The sequence below is a fragment of the Peromyscus leucopus genome, chromosome 7 (genome assembly GCF_004664715.2).
Source record: "Peromyscus leucopus breed LL Stock chromosome 7, UCI_PerLeu_2.1, whole genome shotgun sequence".
Lineage (NCBI taxonomy): Eukaryota > Metazoa > Chordata > Mammalia > Rodentia > Cricetidae > Peromyscus > Peromyscus leucopus.
In genome coordinates, this window is record NC_051069.1 from 95430242 (window position 1) to 95450686 (window position 20445).

The 20445-nt window shown below is 52.2% G+C and overlaps 1 protein-coding gene across 6 annotated transcripts in view; it reads right to left on the reverse strand.

Annotated features, from left to right (window-relative positions):
• Window positions 1-634: 634 nt before the first annotated feature.
• Window positions 635-20445, reverse strand: part of Tex264 (testis expressed 264, ER-phagy receptor) — a 29285-nt gene continuing 9474 nt past the window's right edge. For all 6 annotated transcript variants that reach the window (XM_028895274.1, XM_028895277.1, XM_028895279.2 and 3 more), the window contains exons 4-6: window positions 16965-17186; window positions 4354-4522; window positions 635-1188 (exon numbers count right to left, since the gene is read on the reverse strand). In XM_028895274.1, the coding sequence (XP_028751107.1) occupies window positions 911-1188; window positions 4354-4522; window positions 16965-17186 (669 nt within the window). In that variant the 3' untranslated portion in view covers window positions 635-910. The remainder of the gene's footprint in view (window positions 1189-4353; window positions 4523-16964; window positions 17187-20445) is intronic.

The following is a 20445-nucleotide window of genomic DNA, read 5'->3' on the forward strand; positions in this document are numbered from 1 at the left end:
CACTCAGCTCTATACATGGAGACACAGTAAAACACACAATTTTACACATGAACACGCAACCATACACACAGGCACACCCAGCTGTCTATATACAACGTCCACATAAGTGCTTCCATCTAGCTAGCCTCACATATGTCTATAATATAAATGCAATCATATAAACAGAAGGAACAGCAACATACATGCATAGCCACACAGCCATCCACACACATGTCCAGCCATGTCCAAGCACAGTCACATCCTGAAGCTCACATGGGCACAGCCTCACCCATGGCATACATCCACATGCCCAGGAACGAAGGTGCTGGAGGGCCCAGCGAGGGTGTCACCTGCTGAGACAGTCCCAGCATGAGCACAGGCACTCTGACGCCACAGACACAAAGGCATCTCTGGGCACAGAGCCTGTGAGCTGCCTACTCCTGAGACCTGCTGTCCAGCAGCAGGAGACCCCCCAGGGCTGCTGCAGTGCAGGGTGACCCTCCACTGGGGTGACACAACAGGGGCTGCAGGGCCTCCAAGTCCCTCTGATCAGAGTGCTCAGTCATGTTCCTTCTCTTGGGTTTGGGTGCTCCTGCCTAATCCCAGCTATACACAAACACTCCCCACGCTAGAACAAACAAACGCACAACTCAAATCCAGGTGAAACAAGAAAGTAATTCACTTTATTCTGGGTTCTGGAAGCTCCAATGAGTCTGCAAAAAGTTGGCAGCCCAGGAGGCCGGTGCAGATAACAGTCTCTGGCTCCTTCGGCCCTGGGAGCCAAAAGGGCAGTGAGGAGGTTTAGGCTTGGGGTAGGAGAACTCAGGCCCTGGTACCCCCAGCCCAAGCTGGGCAGGTTAAGGAAAAAGGGGGCTGGAGAGTTTGCTCAGTCCCTTAGCAAATGCACCACGAGAGGGCTGAGGGCTTGGGGCTACTCCTCACCCCTCTCAGGGGTGCTGAGCTCCCGAGCAGTCCCCAGCTTGGCCTCAGGGCTCAGTCGGGGTTCCCCCAAGGGCCCCTCGCCCTCCAGGTCCAGCTCCTCAAAAGACGAGCCGCTGGCACCCGATTCACTGTAGCTGTGCTCGCTGCGGTCATCGCCATCATCCCAGCCACGGTTGCTCGCCCCGGGAGACAGTGTGGTGGCTGAGGTCTCCCGGCTGCCAGGGCGCACCTCCAGGCTCACAGAACTTGTGTCACTTGTGTCAGCTCCTGTGGCCAGGACAAGGGAGCACTGGTTAGCCAACGACCACAGATTCTCAACGGTACCTCCTTCAGGTCAGGACAAGGGCTCCACCACCAGCTCAGGAACTGAGCATGCGTAGTCCACTCATGAATAATATAGCCACCCTGTCTTAGGAGGCCCATTCCAGCTGCCCTCTGCCCTCTGCTCTGACTGGGGCAGCACTGATAGAGCCAAGGGAGTTTGCAGGGTGGAAGAGAGAGCAGGAGAGAGGAGCAGCTGGCTGCACACTTCTCTCCCTACCCTAAATTAGCTCCCATTCCCTGCACTTTCACAAAGCCACTGACCCCTACCCCCACATCCATTAAGGGCCACTCAGCCCGAGGGTGAGGAGCTGAGGGAAGAACAAAGGAGGCCCGAATAGTGTCTTCTCCACCATTCATTTTCAGGCTTGGGAATGGTTTGTCCAGGACATTGCCCGTGAGGCAGAAGGGCTGAAGAAAGGACCAAGAAAACTACTCTCCAGTCCATGCCCCTACATAGGCCTCCCCAAGGAGCAGTGATATTCAGGCCATCAGCTGGCTCCTTCCCCTAACCACACTGTACCCCCACGTAAAGGAGGGGCTAAAACAAGAGGATGAAGAAATCCCGAGAAACACTTACCCAGTCAAAAGGAAGGAGAGTGCTAGGATGAAGCATTATTAAAGATTTTCTCCTCATATGCCTGAGTGAACCCAGGGGAACCCTTCCCCACCATGTCCCCACTCCAACCACTGATGCTTTTTAATCTGCCCCTTCTACTCCTTGTATATCCTCCAAGTAAGCGGTCCTTTGTATGCTCTGTCCAGGTGCAACCCCTTGGCCCCGACTGGATCAGAGGCACTGAATGCAGGTGGAAGACAGTAAGGAGGAACAAAGCGCCCAGGCCGACTGTGTGCAGGACTGCAGATTGGGAGATGGCCAACACGTCATCAAGTAGAGAGGCACAGCTGTCAAAGCTGTTAAACATCATGGAAGGTGAGGGTGGGCTAGCTCACCCAGCTCCTGTCTCCATGGTAATAAGGTCCTGAGCCAGGAGCAGCTGGGGACTTCTTGGTATTTGCATTGGTCTAGAGCTGTCCTTGAGCCTCCAGCTGGGGCCTAGGGTAGTGAGGGGAAGCAATATGAGGGACTGCTCACCAATCTATCCTGCCTTCTAGGCCCTACTAGCAAAGGTGAGGTGAGCCCTGGAAGTGTAAGACAGCATGCTGGCCCTGGGCTCTCCTTTCTCTGGGGCCTCTGGTATGGCTCCCACAGTAGCATGCCAGAGAGTGCTGAGTTATGGGTGATCCCTTGACCCTGGGCAGGACTCTAGTTCTTCACTCGCTCACATTGATATCAGTATCCCAAGGGCTGCAGGTCTGAAAGGCATAAAGGAGGGGGTAGTTTCTCCCGACCCCATTACTGTCAAGTTCTATCTACCCACCCACCTAATGGCTCACCCAAGACCCTTGGGTATAGGGACCAGCCTTTTCCCTTCCCACTCCTGGGCTAAGAGTGATCAGAAGACAGAGTCCAGGAGTGCTTCCTCCAGCCCAGGCTCAGAACATCAGATGAAGACAGCTGCTGGGAACAGATGGACACTACTTACAAAGGAACTCTTCAAGGCAGGGCAGTGGTATCCCTACAGCCCTACAAAAGGAGGTAGGTCCCTTTGTCGAGCCTGTGTCCCTTGAAAGAGGATTCCAGACAAAGCAAAGGAGCACCTAAATTCCCAGGGCTGTTAGGCAGGGGATGCAAAGCTACCACCTTCACCCAGTTCCTCCCTCTCCCTCTGCCAACAGCCAATGCAAGGAGATCAAATATTCATCGCTTCTGTGGAGCTAAATAATACATCAATGTAATAACAGGCACAAGGCAGCTAATCACCCCCTTTCACCTCCCAGTCCAAGTCAGGGCCCCAGCAGGGAGGCAAGGAGGGACAGGCCAAGCCTTGGGTGGCCAGGCACCCACCATGCATTGCTGTGTAAGTGGCATGCACCTGGAGAGTGGCTGCCCCGGGAGTCAGGACAGCCTCTGTCAGAAGTGGGCAGATCCCACAGCACCCACAGTAGGGAGTAGGCGGGCAGACTGGTGGGGAGGACAGGCCAAGGACCTCAGGGGTGTGGGAGCTGTGGCTGCAGCCAGCTGTATGGAGTGAGTGCCAAGCCGTCCTTTAACACTCCTGGCAGGCAGTGTTTGGGAGGGAAGGGAACTGGGTGGGTGGGCCAAGGAGGCAGGAAGCAGAGTAAGGTTGTAGGAAGGTCAAGGCACTCCTCCTTTCGACTCTGGGGGCTGCCTGGGCTCACTGACCTTGTGCAATGTCCAGTGCCCACAGTAGGGGCACAAAGAGTATCTGCCGGGCACTATCAAACAGAAGGGAGCAGTACCCCATGGAGGTAATTAAGTGGCAGATGAAGTTAACTATGTTGGACACAAGCCCCAAGGGAGAAGAGACTGCCTCCCAGTACCCTCCCTGCATCAGCCCCTGCCAACACATGTCTCTCTAGAGTGACCTTGGCTGCTGAGGACTGGATGGGCAGAAAGACTCGCAGGGAAGTAAAGGAGAGGGACAGTTCCTTTCCCCACGGCCATTATCACCCCTAGAATTTCTGAGTCCCATAACAGAACAGCCAAAAGTTGGGGCCCCTAGGATTACCCGGCATGTGACCAACAGGGTTCCTTGCCCATTGAGTGTCATACAAGATCATGGCAGGGTGTTGGAACCAGGCAAATGGCTGGTGGGCCTGAGCCCAGGGCATTCTAGCTACCGGCACGGGCTGGCTCTGGTGGCAAGAGCTCTAGAAGGAGCTCACACTGGAGACAGGGGAACACCTTGCTTCCTTTCTTACCTTTAGACCTAGTTCAGTCTCACTTCCAGATAAACCCCACCCAGATGCCTTCCACCCATCTGCCTAGGACGTTGAGAATTACTATTGCATCTCTTGTTACCTGGAGAGCATGTGGGAATCCACACTTATGTGGATGCACATGTCTGAGAACAGGCAAGTCTGCACGTGGATGCTGATGTAAGGTGTCACCTTCGCTCCTTTGCCAAGGAGACTCTACCTACAAGGCCAGCTCCTTAGACAGAGGAGCCTCCTCCGCTGTGTCCTCAGCTGTACAGAAGAAGAGGGACTCCAGGCAGGGCCACCCTGTTCCCCCACCTCCGGTACCTGTGCCATCCATCGGGGTGTCACTGGCCTCCACAAGCCCCCGACATTTCCGTTCTGTCTCCTTCACCTCCGGCACGTAGAAATCTCCTTGCCGTGCCAGTGGGCACATGAAATGGATCTGGTCTTGCTGGTAGATCTCCAGCCGGGGGTGAGCACACAGCTTCCGCTCCTACCAGTGTTGCAGAATGTGGTATAAGCACTACAGGGTTCTGACCAGCCTGTCCCATGGAGGGAGCCCTGGGAGCTGTCCACAGCCTGTTCCTTCTGGAGGAGCTAGCTGTGCATTCCATCCCCATCTCTTCCACGTCTCACCCCTCCTGAAGGAGGCACATGAGGAGCCCTCCAAGAGCAGCCCTACACTTCAGGAGCAGCGGTCTAATGACAGAGAATCCTCAGATCAGCATTCCAAGTCAGATGCTAAAACATCCCAAGAGCCTGGCTCTGCTAACCTATGTGCGTGTCTAGGACTAAGTAGCTGGCCTCACAAGATAGGACTATGGCCTTAGGCACCCAAGCCAAGATCTGACCTATCTCATTTTTTATGCTAGAACTTTGTGGCCTGATCCCCCTCTCCCCTGGACAATGCTGACTGACACAGAAATACCGGGTGAGGTCAGCGCCCCGAAAGCTGGGGCCTCCAGCCCCTGTCTATAGACATATTACTACAATTACAAACTGCTTTTACCACATTCCCATGGCTAGGTTTGTCAAACTCTGAAACTAATCAAATGTGGCTCCTGTACTTCCTTACACCTGAGGCCAGGGTTTCTGCCAAAGGAGAAAGAAGCAGAATCTGAGCTAGAGGGTAGATAGGACATGAGGTGGCACTGAATATTATTACCTAATGGGCTAAAGCATCAGCTTCTAGGGCCCCAAGTGCCGACAGGCACTCCATTCCCCTTTGCCTGGACACAGACCAGTATTTCTTAGCCCCTAGTGCATCAAAGCAGCAGACATATGCCTGAGGCAGGCGGGAACCACCAGAACAGGGAGCAAGTGTCTCTCGATCTAGAGTCTGCCCTCCCTTTCCTGTGATGGGGCACAATTACCCACCAAGACAACTGTGAGGCCCCTGCCCTGTCACTGCTCACCCGCCAACCTTCACAACATGGCTATTTATAGCACCTGCCAGGCTCTCACCGTGAGCTCTAAAATGAGCCTTCCACTTAACAGTAATGAGAGACTTATCGCCTGGTTCAGAGAAGCCACTCCAGGACTCCACTTGTTCGCCTGCCTGGCCAGCCCAAGGGTTGAGGAACCTCCTCCAATTAAAAAGAGCCCATGGAGGGGGAAAAGAAAGGATAAGAGGTCTGAAAGAAGGACCTAGCTAGGGCCCTCAGTGCCAGCTAGAGAGAGAGTATATCCAGGAGGCCAGGTGGAGGTAGGTGCCCCAGCCTAGGTTAGTGGCAGCTCACATTCAATCTCCACAAGTAATCCAGGCAAAGCCTTTCCTCCTGAGTATCCATGCACCCAAACACAGAGTGAAACACCCTAGCCCTGATGCTTCTAAGGTCAGTCAAACAGAGTCATTACTTTGACTAGTTTTGACTTCAATCTTTCATGCCAATCTGATTGCTCTCCAGGCCTCCTCCATATCCAGTCTCATGTCATCTCTATATATACCATTTTAGCTTTTTGTTTTGTTCTTGATGGCTGCCTTTGTTTCTGGACATGCTTGCTGAAGGTCCAGTCCTCAGGAGAAGCCTGATGACAATGTACTGTCAGGGAAGTGACAGATCATAACTGTCAAATGTAGGAGCTACCAGGCTCTGGGACTCTTCCAAAGCCAGCACCTGAGGACAGGTTATCTGCTAAACCTGTGCTCCATTCAACAAACTGAGCCAGGCTGCCAAAGCCATGGGGGCTCCCGGAAGAAGGTCCAGGTCCTTCCTTAGTAGTGAAAAAGCAGTCCCCAGATACAGTCAGAACAGGACATTCACCAACATCATCAGACTGAGCATTTGAGAGGTCCAACTGGCAGCATCAGAATGACCAACGGCCATCTCAAGAACAAGAGTAAAGTCTACGTCCATCCAGAGATTACAGTTACAATGAAGCTCTTACCCCAGTCTTGACCCTTACCAAACTCAGGCTACCTCCCAACCTTTCTTTCTGGAAGAGTCTGACAGTAATAGAGAAGAGGGGGTAGTGCTCTTTCCACCCTCTCTCCTAGGCTGGGCATCAGGGTGGGCAGCACCAGACAGCCACCCTGTGCCACCTGTTCTGCCAGCCCCCTCACTGGCAGGCAGCTCTGTGGCTGCTTTGCGCATCTGCCTCCTCCGGAGAGCCCAGCTCTGAAGTTGCCTGGCTGTGGACAGCCTGTTACCATGGAAACTGCATCCTCCATCCTTGCCATCGCCTTCATCTCAAAGCCATCGGGAGAACAGAGAGAAGGGGGAGACAGGGGATGGAGAGCAAACTGTGGCCTGGCTACAGTTCTCTGCACCCCTACCTCTTCGCAGCCTCCTACACAGGGAGCAAAACACTAACTGCCCAGGCCTGCGTCAGACCTGAGTTCAGCAGTGGTCCACCCTCTGCTATCTACCAGGCCCTGGTCCTCCCTACTGGAGGAAAGCATAAAGCTAATTAAAAATCCCATAGCTTGCTCAAGCCCAAATCATTATAACACATACTGGGTCCTGTCAAAACTCAGACTCAGGAGCAGGAAAGGAGGCGCAGAAGAAGACAAAGGGGTAAAACTTCTACCTGAGCAAGGAAGGGGCCTACAGCAGCCCCTGTCGTCCTTCCTGGGAGACCACTCTCCCCTTTGTGCTCTGCTCACCAAGCAGGGGTGAGTCTAATGGGATCAGGGGATGAAAGAGCAAGGGGGCAGAACCAGCATATGCCCTGTCCCTGAGTGATCCGGCAGGAAGAATAAACCTTTTCCTTGCTAGACAGGTGCAGCCTCCAGGGAAAAAGAGGGTAGCCATGGGCTGGCTTCTGGGTCCTCAATACCCAGCAGGAGTTGCTGCCCAAACAGCATGTTGACGAGCCAGAAAATATTGGAAAATCATTGGAGGAAGGTGAGGCCAGCTGCCTCTCCCTCAGCTAGCCCCAGGGAGCCCTTGGAGAGCAGACTGCCAATGGCCAAGGACACCAGCTCAATGCCACAAGAGCCTAGTACTGCTGGGAAAGGGAGCCCAGATAGGCCTGAAGTCCCGGTCAGGCCTGGAATACCACAGCCCAAGAAACTAAAAGTAGGTGGAAGCAAGGCCAAGACAGAGAGATCTTTCCTGGTCATTCGACTAGTGGTCATCTGACAAACTCTAACTCTAGGGCAGCTCATTCACACGCACGCACGCACGCACGCACGCACGCACGCGCGCGCACACACACACACACACACCATCAGGTCCTCTTGAAGGGGGAAGAGACACAGACCTACACACACCACACACCACACACCACACACACACACACACACACACACACACACACACACACACACACACACCCCATCAGGTCCTCTTGAAGGGGGAAGAGACACAGACCTCCACAGTGTATGCCACCTAACAGGAGAAGTCAGGCAGCCATGCCAAGGTTTTAGCAGGAACTGCTAGAAACTGGATTCAGGAATGCCAGTCCCTTAGTCACACCTCCAGGCCTGCTGGAATCGGAAATAAGAAAGGGAGATTTCACCGTATTCCGCACTATTACTCTACCCTCTACTAACATGAACTACCTACCCCAAAGTACTGGGAGCACCTCACCACCTTGCACAAGGCTACCATCTTGAGGGTATCTCAGCCACCTTGGGAACTTACTCTTCACCTCAGGCTAAGCCTATCTCTTGGATAGGGGCAAGTGTCTGCCCATACTACCCAGGGCTCCCACAAGGAGCTGGGCTGGTATGATGGGCTAAGGTTTCCTCTCAGGACACACAAGTAGATCTTTCTGAATTCAGGGATAAGGGAGGTAAGAGAGAGGATCTGAATATTTTGTTTATCTGCCTGTGTATTGACATCAGCTAGCAGTGTGGAAGGGCAAGAAACAGAAGCAGTGAGGTCAGGCTAGAAACTCAAGGGGAATCCCACCTCCAGGCTGCTCAGAGACTAGATCTACTTAGAGCTAGGTGGCAAATGCCCCAAATGAAGAGGCCGTGGGTACAAGTCAAGGCCTGGGTCACACATCTCTTACCTAAGCTCCAGGCCCATAAAAAGTGAGTTCTGCCTGATGCATCCTCCTTGCCTCTTTGCTCACCCTTTGCTGCCCAGTCACACTCACCCCTCTGTACCAGGCTGGACAAACAGGCAGTCACACAGCCAGCCAGCAGCTGCTGCAACCCACCCGAGGTGGAAGCTTCTCCTCGCTGGGGGAAGTGAGGCATGCTCATTTTTAATTACAAGGACATCGATAGGCTCCCGCCTGCACACAGAGGTCCTCACAAGTGGGGGCTCAGACCCTGGGGGTCCCTCAGGCAGCCGGTCTGCACTGCATGTGCAAAGTGCTTAGGGGAGGCACGGCAGGGAGGCCGCAGCTAGAATACAGCACATTATTATTATTCTGTCCAGGAACTCCGTCAGCTTCTCTCTCCCCTCCTTTACCCCCCTCCCCCAATCTCCACCAGACTGCACAGTAGCTTCTGGCCCAGAACCTGAACCTGTGTCAAGTCCTGAGGAACCCCGATGAGAGCAGAGAAAGCCAAGTGAAGGGTTCGAGTACCTTCTTCCCTTCCCTCCCTGCCCTTCCTCACTCTACCCTACCTCTACCCAAAGCCTTGAAAAGTGCAAGCCAAGAAGGCAGTCAGGGAGGGAGGAAGCATCAGAAGTGGTATGGACAGCCCCACACAAGGATCTAGAATCTGAGCCTAAGCTCCTGACTAGAAGGTGGTTTTTCTCTGGGCCTCAGTGTCTCCAATTATAAAATCAAAGAAGAACAGATAATTTCAAGAGAAGTGAGGAACTAGGAAAAACAAAAGCACTATTGTTTGAAGACAAGGCACTGCTTATGTGGAAACCACAAAAGAACGGATGATGGACAGGCCTACCATAAACATCAGTAAACACCACGTTCACTCAAGGACAGCCCACTTCTTTGTGCGCCAGTCAACAAATTAGAGAAACACAACAGAAGCAAGAAGTCAAGACCTTCTTAGAATCAGGCTTAGCCCAGGGCCAGCCTGGGAGCCCCAAATGGCAGGGATGACAAAGGAGCAAGGCAGGCAGGCCAGACCTGGGAAGGAGCCTGGGGAAGACTGCAGGGAGGGGGTGTGAAGGAGCGAGGAGGGAGGTGGGGTGCTGTGCCTGGCACCCCAGCCTGCTGTGCCTACTGCCGCTGTTGACTGAACTTTTCATTTTCACCTCAGAGCCGGCAGCTCGCCACACAATTTACACTTCTGCTCATCTCCCTGGTGCTACCCAGGCCCTAGCGTCCTAGGTGGCTCACGGAGGGGGTGCTCAGCAGCAGTCAGGTATCAGGACTGCTGGGGACGGACTGAGGAGCAGAGAAATGATGATTCCCTGGAAGCAGGTACGTGGGACATAGGTCCTCATACATTCTGGTCCCTGGACAGACAGGGAAGCCTGGGGCTTGCAGCCATGTCTAGCCTTCCCTTTCTCCAAGGCATAGATGGACAACATGAAACCCTAGTTCAGCCCTGCTCTAGGGTCCTTATGGAAAGAGCAGAGGGCTAGGGAGCTTGAAGTGAGCAGTAGCCCATGGGCATTCAGCCAGAGCTCTGGGTGGGCCAGCCACAGGATGCCATGGCTCTACCTTCCAAACTGGATGTTCCTGATGATACCCCTCCTACCAGAGCTTACACAATCTACCCATCCTCAAAGATTCAGCCACTCTGCAGTGTCTATGTAGTCGAGGACCCTGATCCCTGCCTGGCTCGTGAGCTGGTAAAAGTGCTGCTGACTGATTATTCAGCAGCAGGAAGGCTGCCCAGTGCAGATGGAGTCATGAAGCCAAGCACCTGAAAGCAGGATAGAGAAAATGGGGGGAGAGGGAGGTAGCCCTGAATTTCCCAGTTCCAAATGGCACTTGGACCCCTTCTCCACCTCTCAGGGATGTCCTTTCTACCCGCTTTATTATAGACATGTAGCCTCTTATCTGAGGGTGTCATCAAAGGGAACACTCAATCTGTTCTATGAAAAAGTTCCCTTCTCAGAATCCTTTCTACTCCCTAGTCCCAAACCCAAGCTTTCTGGAGAAGTTCTCTCTTCCTTGGTAAGTCCCACCTGCCTAGGAAAGGTATCCTCTCTGAACTGGTGATGGTTCAACCAAACAGTACCATTCAGACAGCCTCAGCCCCTAGGGTCCTGCAGAGATGCCAAGCTTACAATACGCAAGCTGGTATTTCGAGAGTGGTGGCTCCCATGCCACCCCAGCAAAGGCTGGCTTTGTGCTTTCAGTCCTAGGGGAGGGAGAAAGAAGAGGCGGATCCAGAGAGCCTCAAGGAGAAAGGTCTAGTACCCCATGGGTCTCCATATATCTCCATCTCCAGCAACAGTTCCCTGAGGAATGCCTTTGCATGTGAGAAGGTCTTCTGTTGCAGCTTGGCTTGAACATCTAGGAACAAGCAGTCACTACTCTCAGCTGAGTTCTGTTTCTCTTCCCCTGAGTTTGGCTATGGCCTCCAGTTCTTCCTTCTCATCTCCCAGCACTCACATCTCCTGCTCTGAAGCCCGGCCTGGACACTGTCACTCAGATGACATACCCTTGGCATGATGGCAGATACTCAGATACTATCTGTGGCTCCCTGGTATTTGCAGGACCCAGGCAGATCTTTTGACCATAAACTCTGGTACTCCTCCTGGGCCCTCTAGTTTCAGTGGATTCTAATGTCTCTTCTGGACATGCCTTCCCACCTAGATAACACTGCCTGTCCTTACTACGGCTGCCTGTGCCTTTTCCAGTGAGCCTGTCCCTCCCCCATACTCTCAGACATGGCTAAGCTCTCAATGAGGTAATGGGAACGACTCTAGAGTCTAGGGGCTTGTCACCTAATCCTATGTCCTGGACTACAAGTGTCTTGTCTCCATGCTGGAGCAGCCCAATTAGCAGGCTGTAACTCTGCCATGTAACCTGCTCTAGAGACCCAGTGACAGAAGCCTGGGAATGGAGCAGCCTCAACCTCAAGAGGGGTGAGGACATCAGGCCCAATAAGGTGCCTGGAGCAGCTGCTTCCTGTGCCCAGAGCAGCTGCAAGGCCACCATTAATGAGTGCCTGCTGGGAAAATGGGAAGACAGACCAGCAGCCTCAGGCTCCAACGCTAACAACCAGTGCTGGGGACTGAGTGTCAAGCTGGTGCATGTTGCTGTCATCTCAGGCCCACCATGGCACCGTTCCAAGTACAGCCCAAATTCACAAGTCTTCTGCTTCTTGGTTCCACCTCCACTCACGCCTAGCTTCACCCACTACTTCATCCCTTGACCTTAGGTAACCTCCCCTTCTCTAGGCTTTTGCCATCTATTCAGGCACACTTGCTTTAATTAAGACCCCTGTGATTATCTTCTAACTAATCCCCATGCTCAGAACAGTGCCATCCAAAGGAAGGTTCAGCAATTAATTGCTGAATAAGAGACTAAGCTGAGATATCAAGAGGGCCTCCACCTTACCCTTTGAATTTTGGTGCTGGGAAGGTAATGGCCTGGTATGCTAAGCACATTCTCCATGTCGAGCCCTACAGTAGCCCAGCACTCCTTATTAAAATAAAGAGCTTGGAACTCTATCATGTTAGCTGGGCCAAGATGGCAGCCAAGGAGTGAGAGATGTGACCAGATCTCAAATTTCCCCTGGGGCTTCCTCATCTGGATTCCCACAGCCAGGGCCTAACAGACCTCCACTAGTGTTCTGGACCCAGTCCCATCCACTAAACTCCCTCACAGATGATAAAGCAGGCTGAGAAGACACAAACACAGGGTTCAGAGTGGGCAGAGCCAAGTTTCTGAACAGGCTGCTATAAGCTTCATCCGCTCATCAGGCTGACTCACTCCCACAGGCACCTTGCTGTGCTCTGCTCCTTAGATCCTAGCTGGCCAAACTATCACCCACCACTTAAGAGTTCAGTTACCTCCACCCCGGACAGACCTCCAACCTGAAGCTCCTCAAGCCTCCATTGAGTTCCAGTTTCTATTAGAATGATGCTTCTTCGGGAACAAATGCCTCTTCTGAAAGCAACCTGGTACCCGTCCCCCCAACTTACACTGCAGCCACACAGCATCCTCCAATCCAGACTCATCAGGGGTGGAGGGACCTTCCCAGCGGTTCACCTCAGCTACCACACAAGTGTGCAAACCAGCTGAGCCTTGGAAGCCCTCTCCCAGACAAAAGGCTAAGACCTCAACTGGGTTAAAGAGCCCTGAGCATAACAATTACAGTTGAAACAAGAAGGGTCCAAGCTGCCAGCCACAGGGTACACCTCAGCACAGCCTTTATAGTTCCTTCCCACCCCAGAGCAGTGTGAGAAGTATGACTCCAAGCCCCTGTTAGACCAACCCCAGTCAATGCAGCAGTCCCGGGACTTGGCCCTCGTGGCCCCCTCCACGGAAACCATCTTTTCCGGCAACTCCTCCTACAGCTCTCGTTCCAACACTAGAGTGAAAGAACCCTGTCTGATTTATGGGGGCTGCCTACCACCAGCCATTGTGTGAATAAGACACTGTTTCTTTAAACTTGGGAGAAGATGCTTAAGCATTTTTTTTTTTAAAGCAAGATCCTTCCCCTGGAAACTCCTGGATATAAAAGACCCTAGAAGGGGTTTATGAAAATATTCTAGACCTTGCTGAAGGGGAGTTAATCATGGGGTAGGGTAGTAAGGTGGCTTGGTCAGTCTAATCCCCTCAATGATCCCGATGATTGACTACTCATGTCCCCAGTCATGAGCCACAGCCCATGCTAGGGACCTTTCATACACAATACCATACCTGGAATCCCCACTTTCACCATTCAGTCCTGCAGGCCACATGTGCCCAAGTCTTCCTTGGACACGTAAAAAGGCTGGTTCTAGCCTGAGGTGAATTGGGGTGGGAGGGGGTCTTTGCCCACTGTCCTAGGCTCACACTTGAACACCTCTTCTGTGGTCTTGTAATTTTAAGGAGGTTCAGTTTCCTCCTGTAGCTGCAAGAAGCCTGTCCGGGACTTAAGGAATGGTCTCCTCCTCCCTTGCACGTCAATGAAGCACCATGGCGTGCTGGGACGTCTACATACATAGATGGTCACATGGTTCCCAGTCAGCCCTACACAGACTGTCCCAGAGTGTTCAGCCTGGAGATTCCTAATAGTATTTTTGAAGGCAGAAATTCTAGCGCCTGGCGGTGGGGGCACATATCTTTAACCCTAGCACTGAGGAGGCAGAGGCATGCGAATCTGAGCTGGAAGTCAGCCTGGACTACATAGCAAGTTCCAAGACAGCCAGAGCTGCACAGGGAAACTCTGTCTCAAAAAACAAACAAAACAAAAAGGAAAATTCCAGCTTCTACAGCTGAGTCTGGCACGTTGCCAAGCGGAGAAAGGCTGGCCAGAGAGCCAGAGGCTGTCATGCAGATCACAAAGATGGGTTACAGCTATTCCCTCCAGAAACCAGAGGAGCCTGAAAAACACTCCTCTTTGGGCTTCTTGCAGTGACCTTTAGGTCCTTTGCTGTCCCATGAGACCAATGTCCCAGGAGTTAGGCACATCTGCAATTGCCAGGACAGCAGCTGCTTTCCACCTCCCAACTCAAAGCTCTGAGACTCACAGAGCTCCACTCTCCTCACCCACACACACACACTCACCTCAGCCTCTGGGGCAGCAGGTGAGATTGCCGAGACAATCCTCCCTTTATCTGGCAGCAAAACCTTCCCTCACCAAGAGTGCTGACGGCTGCTGTCATTTCATCTGAGAACATTCACAGCAACCCCAAATCCAGAGAAAAGTGAGAGTAAGAGAGGAGGTGTGTGTGTGTGTGTGTGTGTGTGTGTGTGTGTACAAAGTCAACAGCAGCTACTTGTTGGGCTGGGAGAGTCACAAGTGCTGGTGTCTCATTAGTAACCTAAGTGACCTGACTCTGTTCTGTCCCCTGTGCTGAGAGGCAAGGGCCACCTCCTGTAGACTGCACTTATGGCCAACCAACATCTTCCTCATCTCCCCCTCAACTTAGTTTCCTAGGATCCAAAGCCAGGCTAAACACAAGAAAGGGACGGCCCTCACCCTGCCCCAAACCCCTGGCTTTTTGTCCCTGACGGCACCCCAGGAAAACAGAGCCTAGAACATAGCTGACAGGCTCCCACAGGAGGAGGAAGGGCTTTCATCAAAGAGATGACGTCAAAACCAGCCAACTTGTGAAGCAGTCAGGGGCCGGGAAATTTGGACAAAGGTATCTAAAAATAAACCCCTGAAGCCGGGAAAAAGCTTTGGTGGCCGAGTTGCTTGCCACCAAACTACACGCCACCCACCCTGTTCTGAGGTCTGGAACCCAGGAACTATCTTCCTGAGGATGCTCCTCCAGATTAGCCATCAAGACCAAAGACGACATAGATCAAACAAGATGGCAAACACGGCACACCAGCCCTCCCTTGAGGTGCCACGCAGAGCAGGCCTAGGACATTTGTGTCTCACTTCCTGTCATCAAACCAACCCACTTCCCACCTCCTACCCCGGGCTCAGGGAAGCACAACCTCGCTAGCATTGCTCCAGGCCGCCATCTCCCAGCTCACAAAGGGAAAACTTGCTCTTCTCTTCCCCAGCCTCTTCCCTACCTCTGATGACAGACATCACCGCCACTTAGCCATTTCCACACCTCATGCAGATGTTGAGCAGTTCCACTGTTAGCTCACAGAACCAGTTTTACCCCAAACCAGGTACCTCTTTTAGACTCCCACAGTTCAATGGAAAGCAACACTATGCTTTCAACTACCTTAAAAAAGGACACAGGCCAGGCGGTGGTAGCGTGCGCCTTTAATCCCAGTACTCGGGAGGCAGAGCCAGGCACATCTCTGTAAGTTCGAGGCCAGCCTGGGCTACACAGTGAGTTCCAGGATAGGCTCCAAAGCTACACAGAGAAACTCTGTCTTGAAAAACCAAAAAAAAAAAAAAAAAAAAGGCCACATCCTCTGAGACACCCCACCCCCCCGCCCCCCAACAGCCAACCCAGCCTTAGCACAACAGCTCCACCATAAACAGACTGCCGATCTCGGTGCTGGTTTTGCATCACTAGTCTCTGGCCCAGTGACTTATGACCTGGAAGAAAGTAATGCCGGCAACCCAATCTGTCTGTAGGAAGGAAGAGCATCACCCAAGAGGAGGCAGCTTAACCTGTGGACATTTCCAGTCAGATCCTGACTGCCTCCTAAGCACACTCCCCACCTCTTCACCCACGCTCAGAAGTGGGGCAGCCCATCTTGAACAGACGGCTTCAAGTGAACACTGCATTGATTGTTAGGTTTGTTTTGGGGATTTTTGTTTATTTTGGGGACTGCATTGAATATGAGGCCCCACACATGCCTTCAAGCTTTATATCACTGACACACACACAGAGAAAGATATTTGTAATTCTTTGAGACAGGATCTCTGTATGTAACCCAGGCTGGACTCAAACTCTAGGTCCTTCTGCTTCAGCATCCCAGGAAACTGGGATTACAGCGTGTGCCAGTATACCCTAACTACACTGAGATCAAACCTATGCTCCTTGACAGGAATGGTGGAGTACAGCTGTCATCTGAAAACTTGAGAGGTAGAAAAATGAGAAGCAGGAGTTCAAGGTTACCCTCAGCTACACAGCAAGTTTGAAACCAGACTAGCTACATGATTCCCTGCCTCAGGGGGAAAAAACAAAACAAAACAAAAATCTCCAAACAAGTCCACTGTTGCTCTTTGCCCTGCCCTGAAGAGACAGCCTTACCTTCTCTGCAACAGCTCTCCTAGGATTCCATCTTGAAGTGACCCGCTGTCTCTAACCCCCAGCCTCCTCCTATTTCCTCCATGTCCCTGTATTTCCCGCCTTTCCTCATCACCTCGCTGTGCACACCTCTTTCATGCACTAGTCTCCCACACTGTGGCCTGAAGAGCACTCAGCACAGACTCTATAAAAACAAGCCAAACAAATGAACAATCAATCACTTCAAACCCAAACTGTGGTCTTTTCCTTAGCTTTCAAGCCTAGAACACATCCAAAGAAGGGGTGTAGACAGATCAAGTTTTTAAGACTTCTGTAGACAGAGACCCCTGTCAGATCTCTAGGTGGCTGACTCTCCTCCTCCCACAGACAGGCTAGGTTGCCAGCATTACTTCCTTCCAGGTCAGAAACGAAAGAGGCAAAGCCTGCCACTGCTGTTCAAGTCCTGAGGGGCATGGGGATGGAAATAAACGTAGTAGCATCGAGGCCAGGGTGACACATGACCACTGAGAGCTTGTTAGGCCTCCAGCAGGAGAGGGACAGGGTGAGGAGAGACAGAGCCAATCTGACCACATCAGGTTTCTCAACAAGCTCTTGGGGATGGTCTGACTCCAAGACCTTAGACATCTGAAAGAGATGCCAGGAGTCTCTGCAAATATTCCTGGCGACACAGGTGTCTGATCCGTGAGGGTCTCCGAGAGCTACTCTCTCCAAACTACTTATTCCTCACACCCTGGGCAGTCCTCTCAGTTCCCACCCAAGGGATCTGACTGTCCGCCCTCCATGTCTCACCTTGATGTAGACATCCAAAGCAGGGTGGACTCGGCGGGCAGCCAGCCATATGGATATGGGGGTGGTGTAAGGGAAGGTGGCTGTCACCACATGGCTAGGTGCTGGGAAGGAGAATACCTTGAAGCCAAATTTCTGATAGAGGTGGATGAGCTCAGGTGAGGGTGACTCCTCTCCCTCACTCAGGATGCTGCCCACTGCACATCGGCACTTCTCACGAGGCACCTGTGGAGGCAGAGCACAGGATCAGTGCCAAGCAAAGGAAGGAGGCCTTCAGACCTAAGGCCCTCTGCTTTTGGGCTAATTCAGCCCTGGAGGAACCACCTGCTCTGACAAGCTACAGAGCCCTAGACACCAGGGTGGAGCTGACCATTTCCCTACCAAACCCAGCCATGGTTCCTGCCCATGCATTCTGCTGCAGGACTCCCATCCATTCCTTCAGCAAACATGCTACGCTGCACACATGGCTCAGGAATCATGGTGAGAAAAAAAGAAAGAGAAAGACTTGGTCTCTACCCTCCAGGAGTCTTAGGGAGGGAGGAACAAAGATTTCTGAGCTCTCACCCCCTCCACAGCCTACACAGCGCTGCCAAGGGACCTCCCATCTCCTGGTGTACCTTCTATGGGTCCCAGTCTCAGATGGCCTCCAGCAGGACTGCAGAGAGCCCATGCTGGGGTCTGGACCAGCCCAGTCCAGTTAGTGTATCTCCCTCCTATCTCCCAGAGGAGCACGAACAAAGCAGCAGAACTGAGGAGTGAGAACAGAAAAAGCCTACAACAGCGTCTTCCTGGTTCCTCCATGAAAACAGTGTGTGTGTGTGTGAGTGTACACAACGGAACACATAGGAGAGGCCAGGGTAGGGAGTTAGCACTGGCTGTGGAGGGTCAGGATGTGAGATAAAAATGGAAGAGGAATCTCCTCTAGGTTCACAGATAGGGACAGCCACCATCACAACAACCTCTACATCTTTTCTACCTAAAACCTGCCCACTTTCCAAATCCCTTCCTGGTTATGCTCCAGACGGTTGGCTCCTCCCTATCTCCCAGTCCCCGACAAATGTCCTTTCTACTCTACTCCTCTGGCTCCCATCAGCCAGAGGCAGTGAGTTTTGAGTTTTCAACACTTCCTAGGATTGACCAGAGGCCTAGAGGACCAGTGCTCACTTCTGGCAGCAGGTGGCAGTCTGTCCAACCTTCTGATTCCCATGTCTATTTCCTGCCATCTATGTACCAGCCCTTGGCCTAGGCCCCTAGGGGAGGGTGTTCCTAAGTCCAGGACATTTACCACAGGTCTTGGGCCTTAAGACTGGTTTTCTTGATCTTCAGGCGCCCTTCAGTTCTCTCCCTCCAGAGCTCACCGACCTCTCTACATTTAAAGGGACACTGCACCCCACTCTACCTTCCTAGCCCACTTTCTCAGCACCGTGAATTGTTATTACACGTCCGCTTCTACCACCCCACACTCCGTCACGCCCTCTCACACCCTCTCACGCCTGTCGTCATCCCCTGGGGACTTGCTTAGCCCTGATCCATGTCCTCTACTCTGGCAACCTATCCCTGCCTTAGAATCACAACTTTCTGCTCCAGGCTCTGACCTCTGAGCAGACCCCAGAGGATTAGCCAACTCTCAAGGTTCTGACCTTGCTGCTTCCTTGAACCCAGTGGCAGCAGGCATTACCGTAGGAGTTTTAGTGACAGGCAGTATAACGCAATGTTCACAACCACGGCTACAGGAAGGCTGGCCAGGGAGTGAAACCTGAGCCCTGTGATCCTAGCCAAGTCCCTTGGCTTCTCAGAGCACCAATTCCTTGATGTTTCCTTATGTGCTTTCAAATAATAGACATAATTCACAAAGTCACTAATGAAATGCCCCACACTATTTTTGGTTATTCGTAACAATAACACTGTCCCAATAACAGTGCCTAGGTCTAGAATGCCCATCCAACCTAATCTTTGAACATAGTCCTTCCTCACCCATCCTTCAGGTTCAATGCTCTCTTGGTGAACATTTCAGGGTGGCTTTGTAACATTTTTCCTCTCCTCAAATTTATTCCAAAATTTGCCGTCTTATCCTTCTCAAGACTATTTAGCCTTAAGCCCCTCCCGTTCCGTTCAAACATGCCATTGCTGCAGTACCACGTCTTGTCTCTAGATGGTGCACCTGTACCACTTACACCCTAAGAGTTCCAATGGCCATGTAGGCAGGCAGGAGGCTCCCATAAGGCCAGGACTGACAGGCCAAAGGACAGGGAAGACACCACACCCCAAAGAAAGGTATGCTATGTGGAGGGGAGTAGATAAAAGAGAAAAAAATGTTAACCTAAGTTAGAGGGAGAAACGGGAGGAAGGTGGAAGGTCACTTGTCACTCGACCGCTAGCTCCTCTTTATTCCTTGCCTGCTTTAATTTGGGTTCTAAAGTCTTTCCTGAGATCACTTCAGCAGCCCCCATGGAACTACCAACAAAATACTCTTTTGACTCCAAGATACTTGAACACATGACTAGAACCTCTCAATGACTCCCAGCTCACATCTATGGCAAAACTAAACTTCCAAGTCAAACAGGTCAGGCATGACACTGAACTCACCTCAGGACAGGAACCAGCAGGGCCAGAACCTGGGCAGGAAGCCACTGGGTACGTGGCAGAGGGAGGGGCAGAACCCAGCTCTGGCCCAGCCCGCCCTGCCAACCTCCTCTCCTACCACACCCCCATATACACCCACATGTAGCTATTTGTAGCCAAACATGCCACGTCTTCCCATGCTGCATCCCTTTGCGTAAGCTACTTCATCTGCCTGAAATGTTCCTCTTCAACCCGTTTGAGTCTTCTTTCTGGAAAACTCCAGTTCATCCTGCGAGACTCAGCTCAACTCCTCTCCTCAAAGCCTTCTGCTATTTCCCTGGGAGCTGCCCTTCCTCTCTGGTCCCCAAATATACATAAATGGAACCAGTCTTCCACTACACTCTAATGAAGCCTTCTCATTTCTTCCCACCACTCCAGCCTCAAGGCAGAAAAGTCTAGGATCCTACACAGAAGATTCCGTGGGCACGTTTAACAATGGTGCAAGCAGGCATACAACTGCTCACACAATTCCTACACCACAATCTAATTATCTGGAGGAGGGGAAATGCTCCTCTCCAGGGTAATACAGGGTAGTGTGGACAAAAGAGCTCTCGCTGACTTGGTTTGTCTCTGTGTCCCCCAATTCTACAAGTAAGGTCATTATCTGGTCCCTTTCCTATCCTGGACATTCTAAGAGGTCCCACGGTAGCAGAACCAGGTCACCAGCCAGGAGACAGGACGGGTACGAAGATACCGCAGGAAGTGGCAAAGTTGGCAAACAGCAGTGATCTAGCCCAAGACAAAACCCCGGGTCTCCTATTTGTCTACTTTCCCTACTCATATCCAATTTGTGTAGAGTACCTATGACCAGAACAAGAGCTAGACCAGAACTACACCAGCCTGGAACTACACCAGGGAGAGA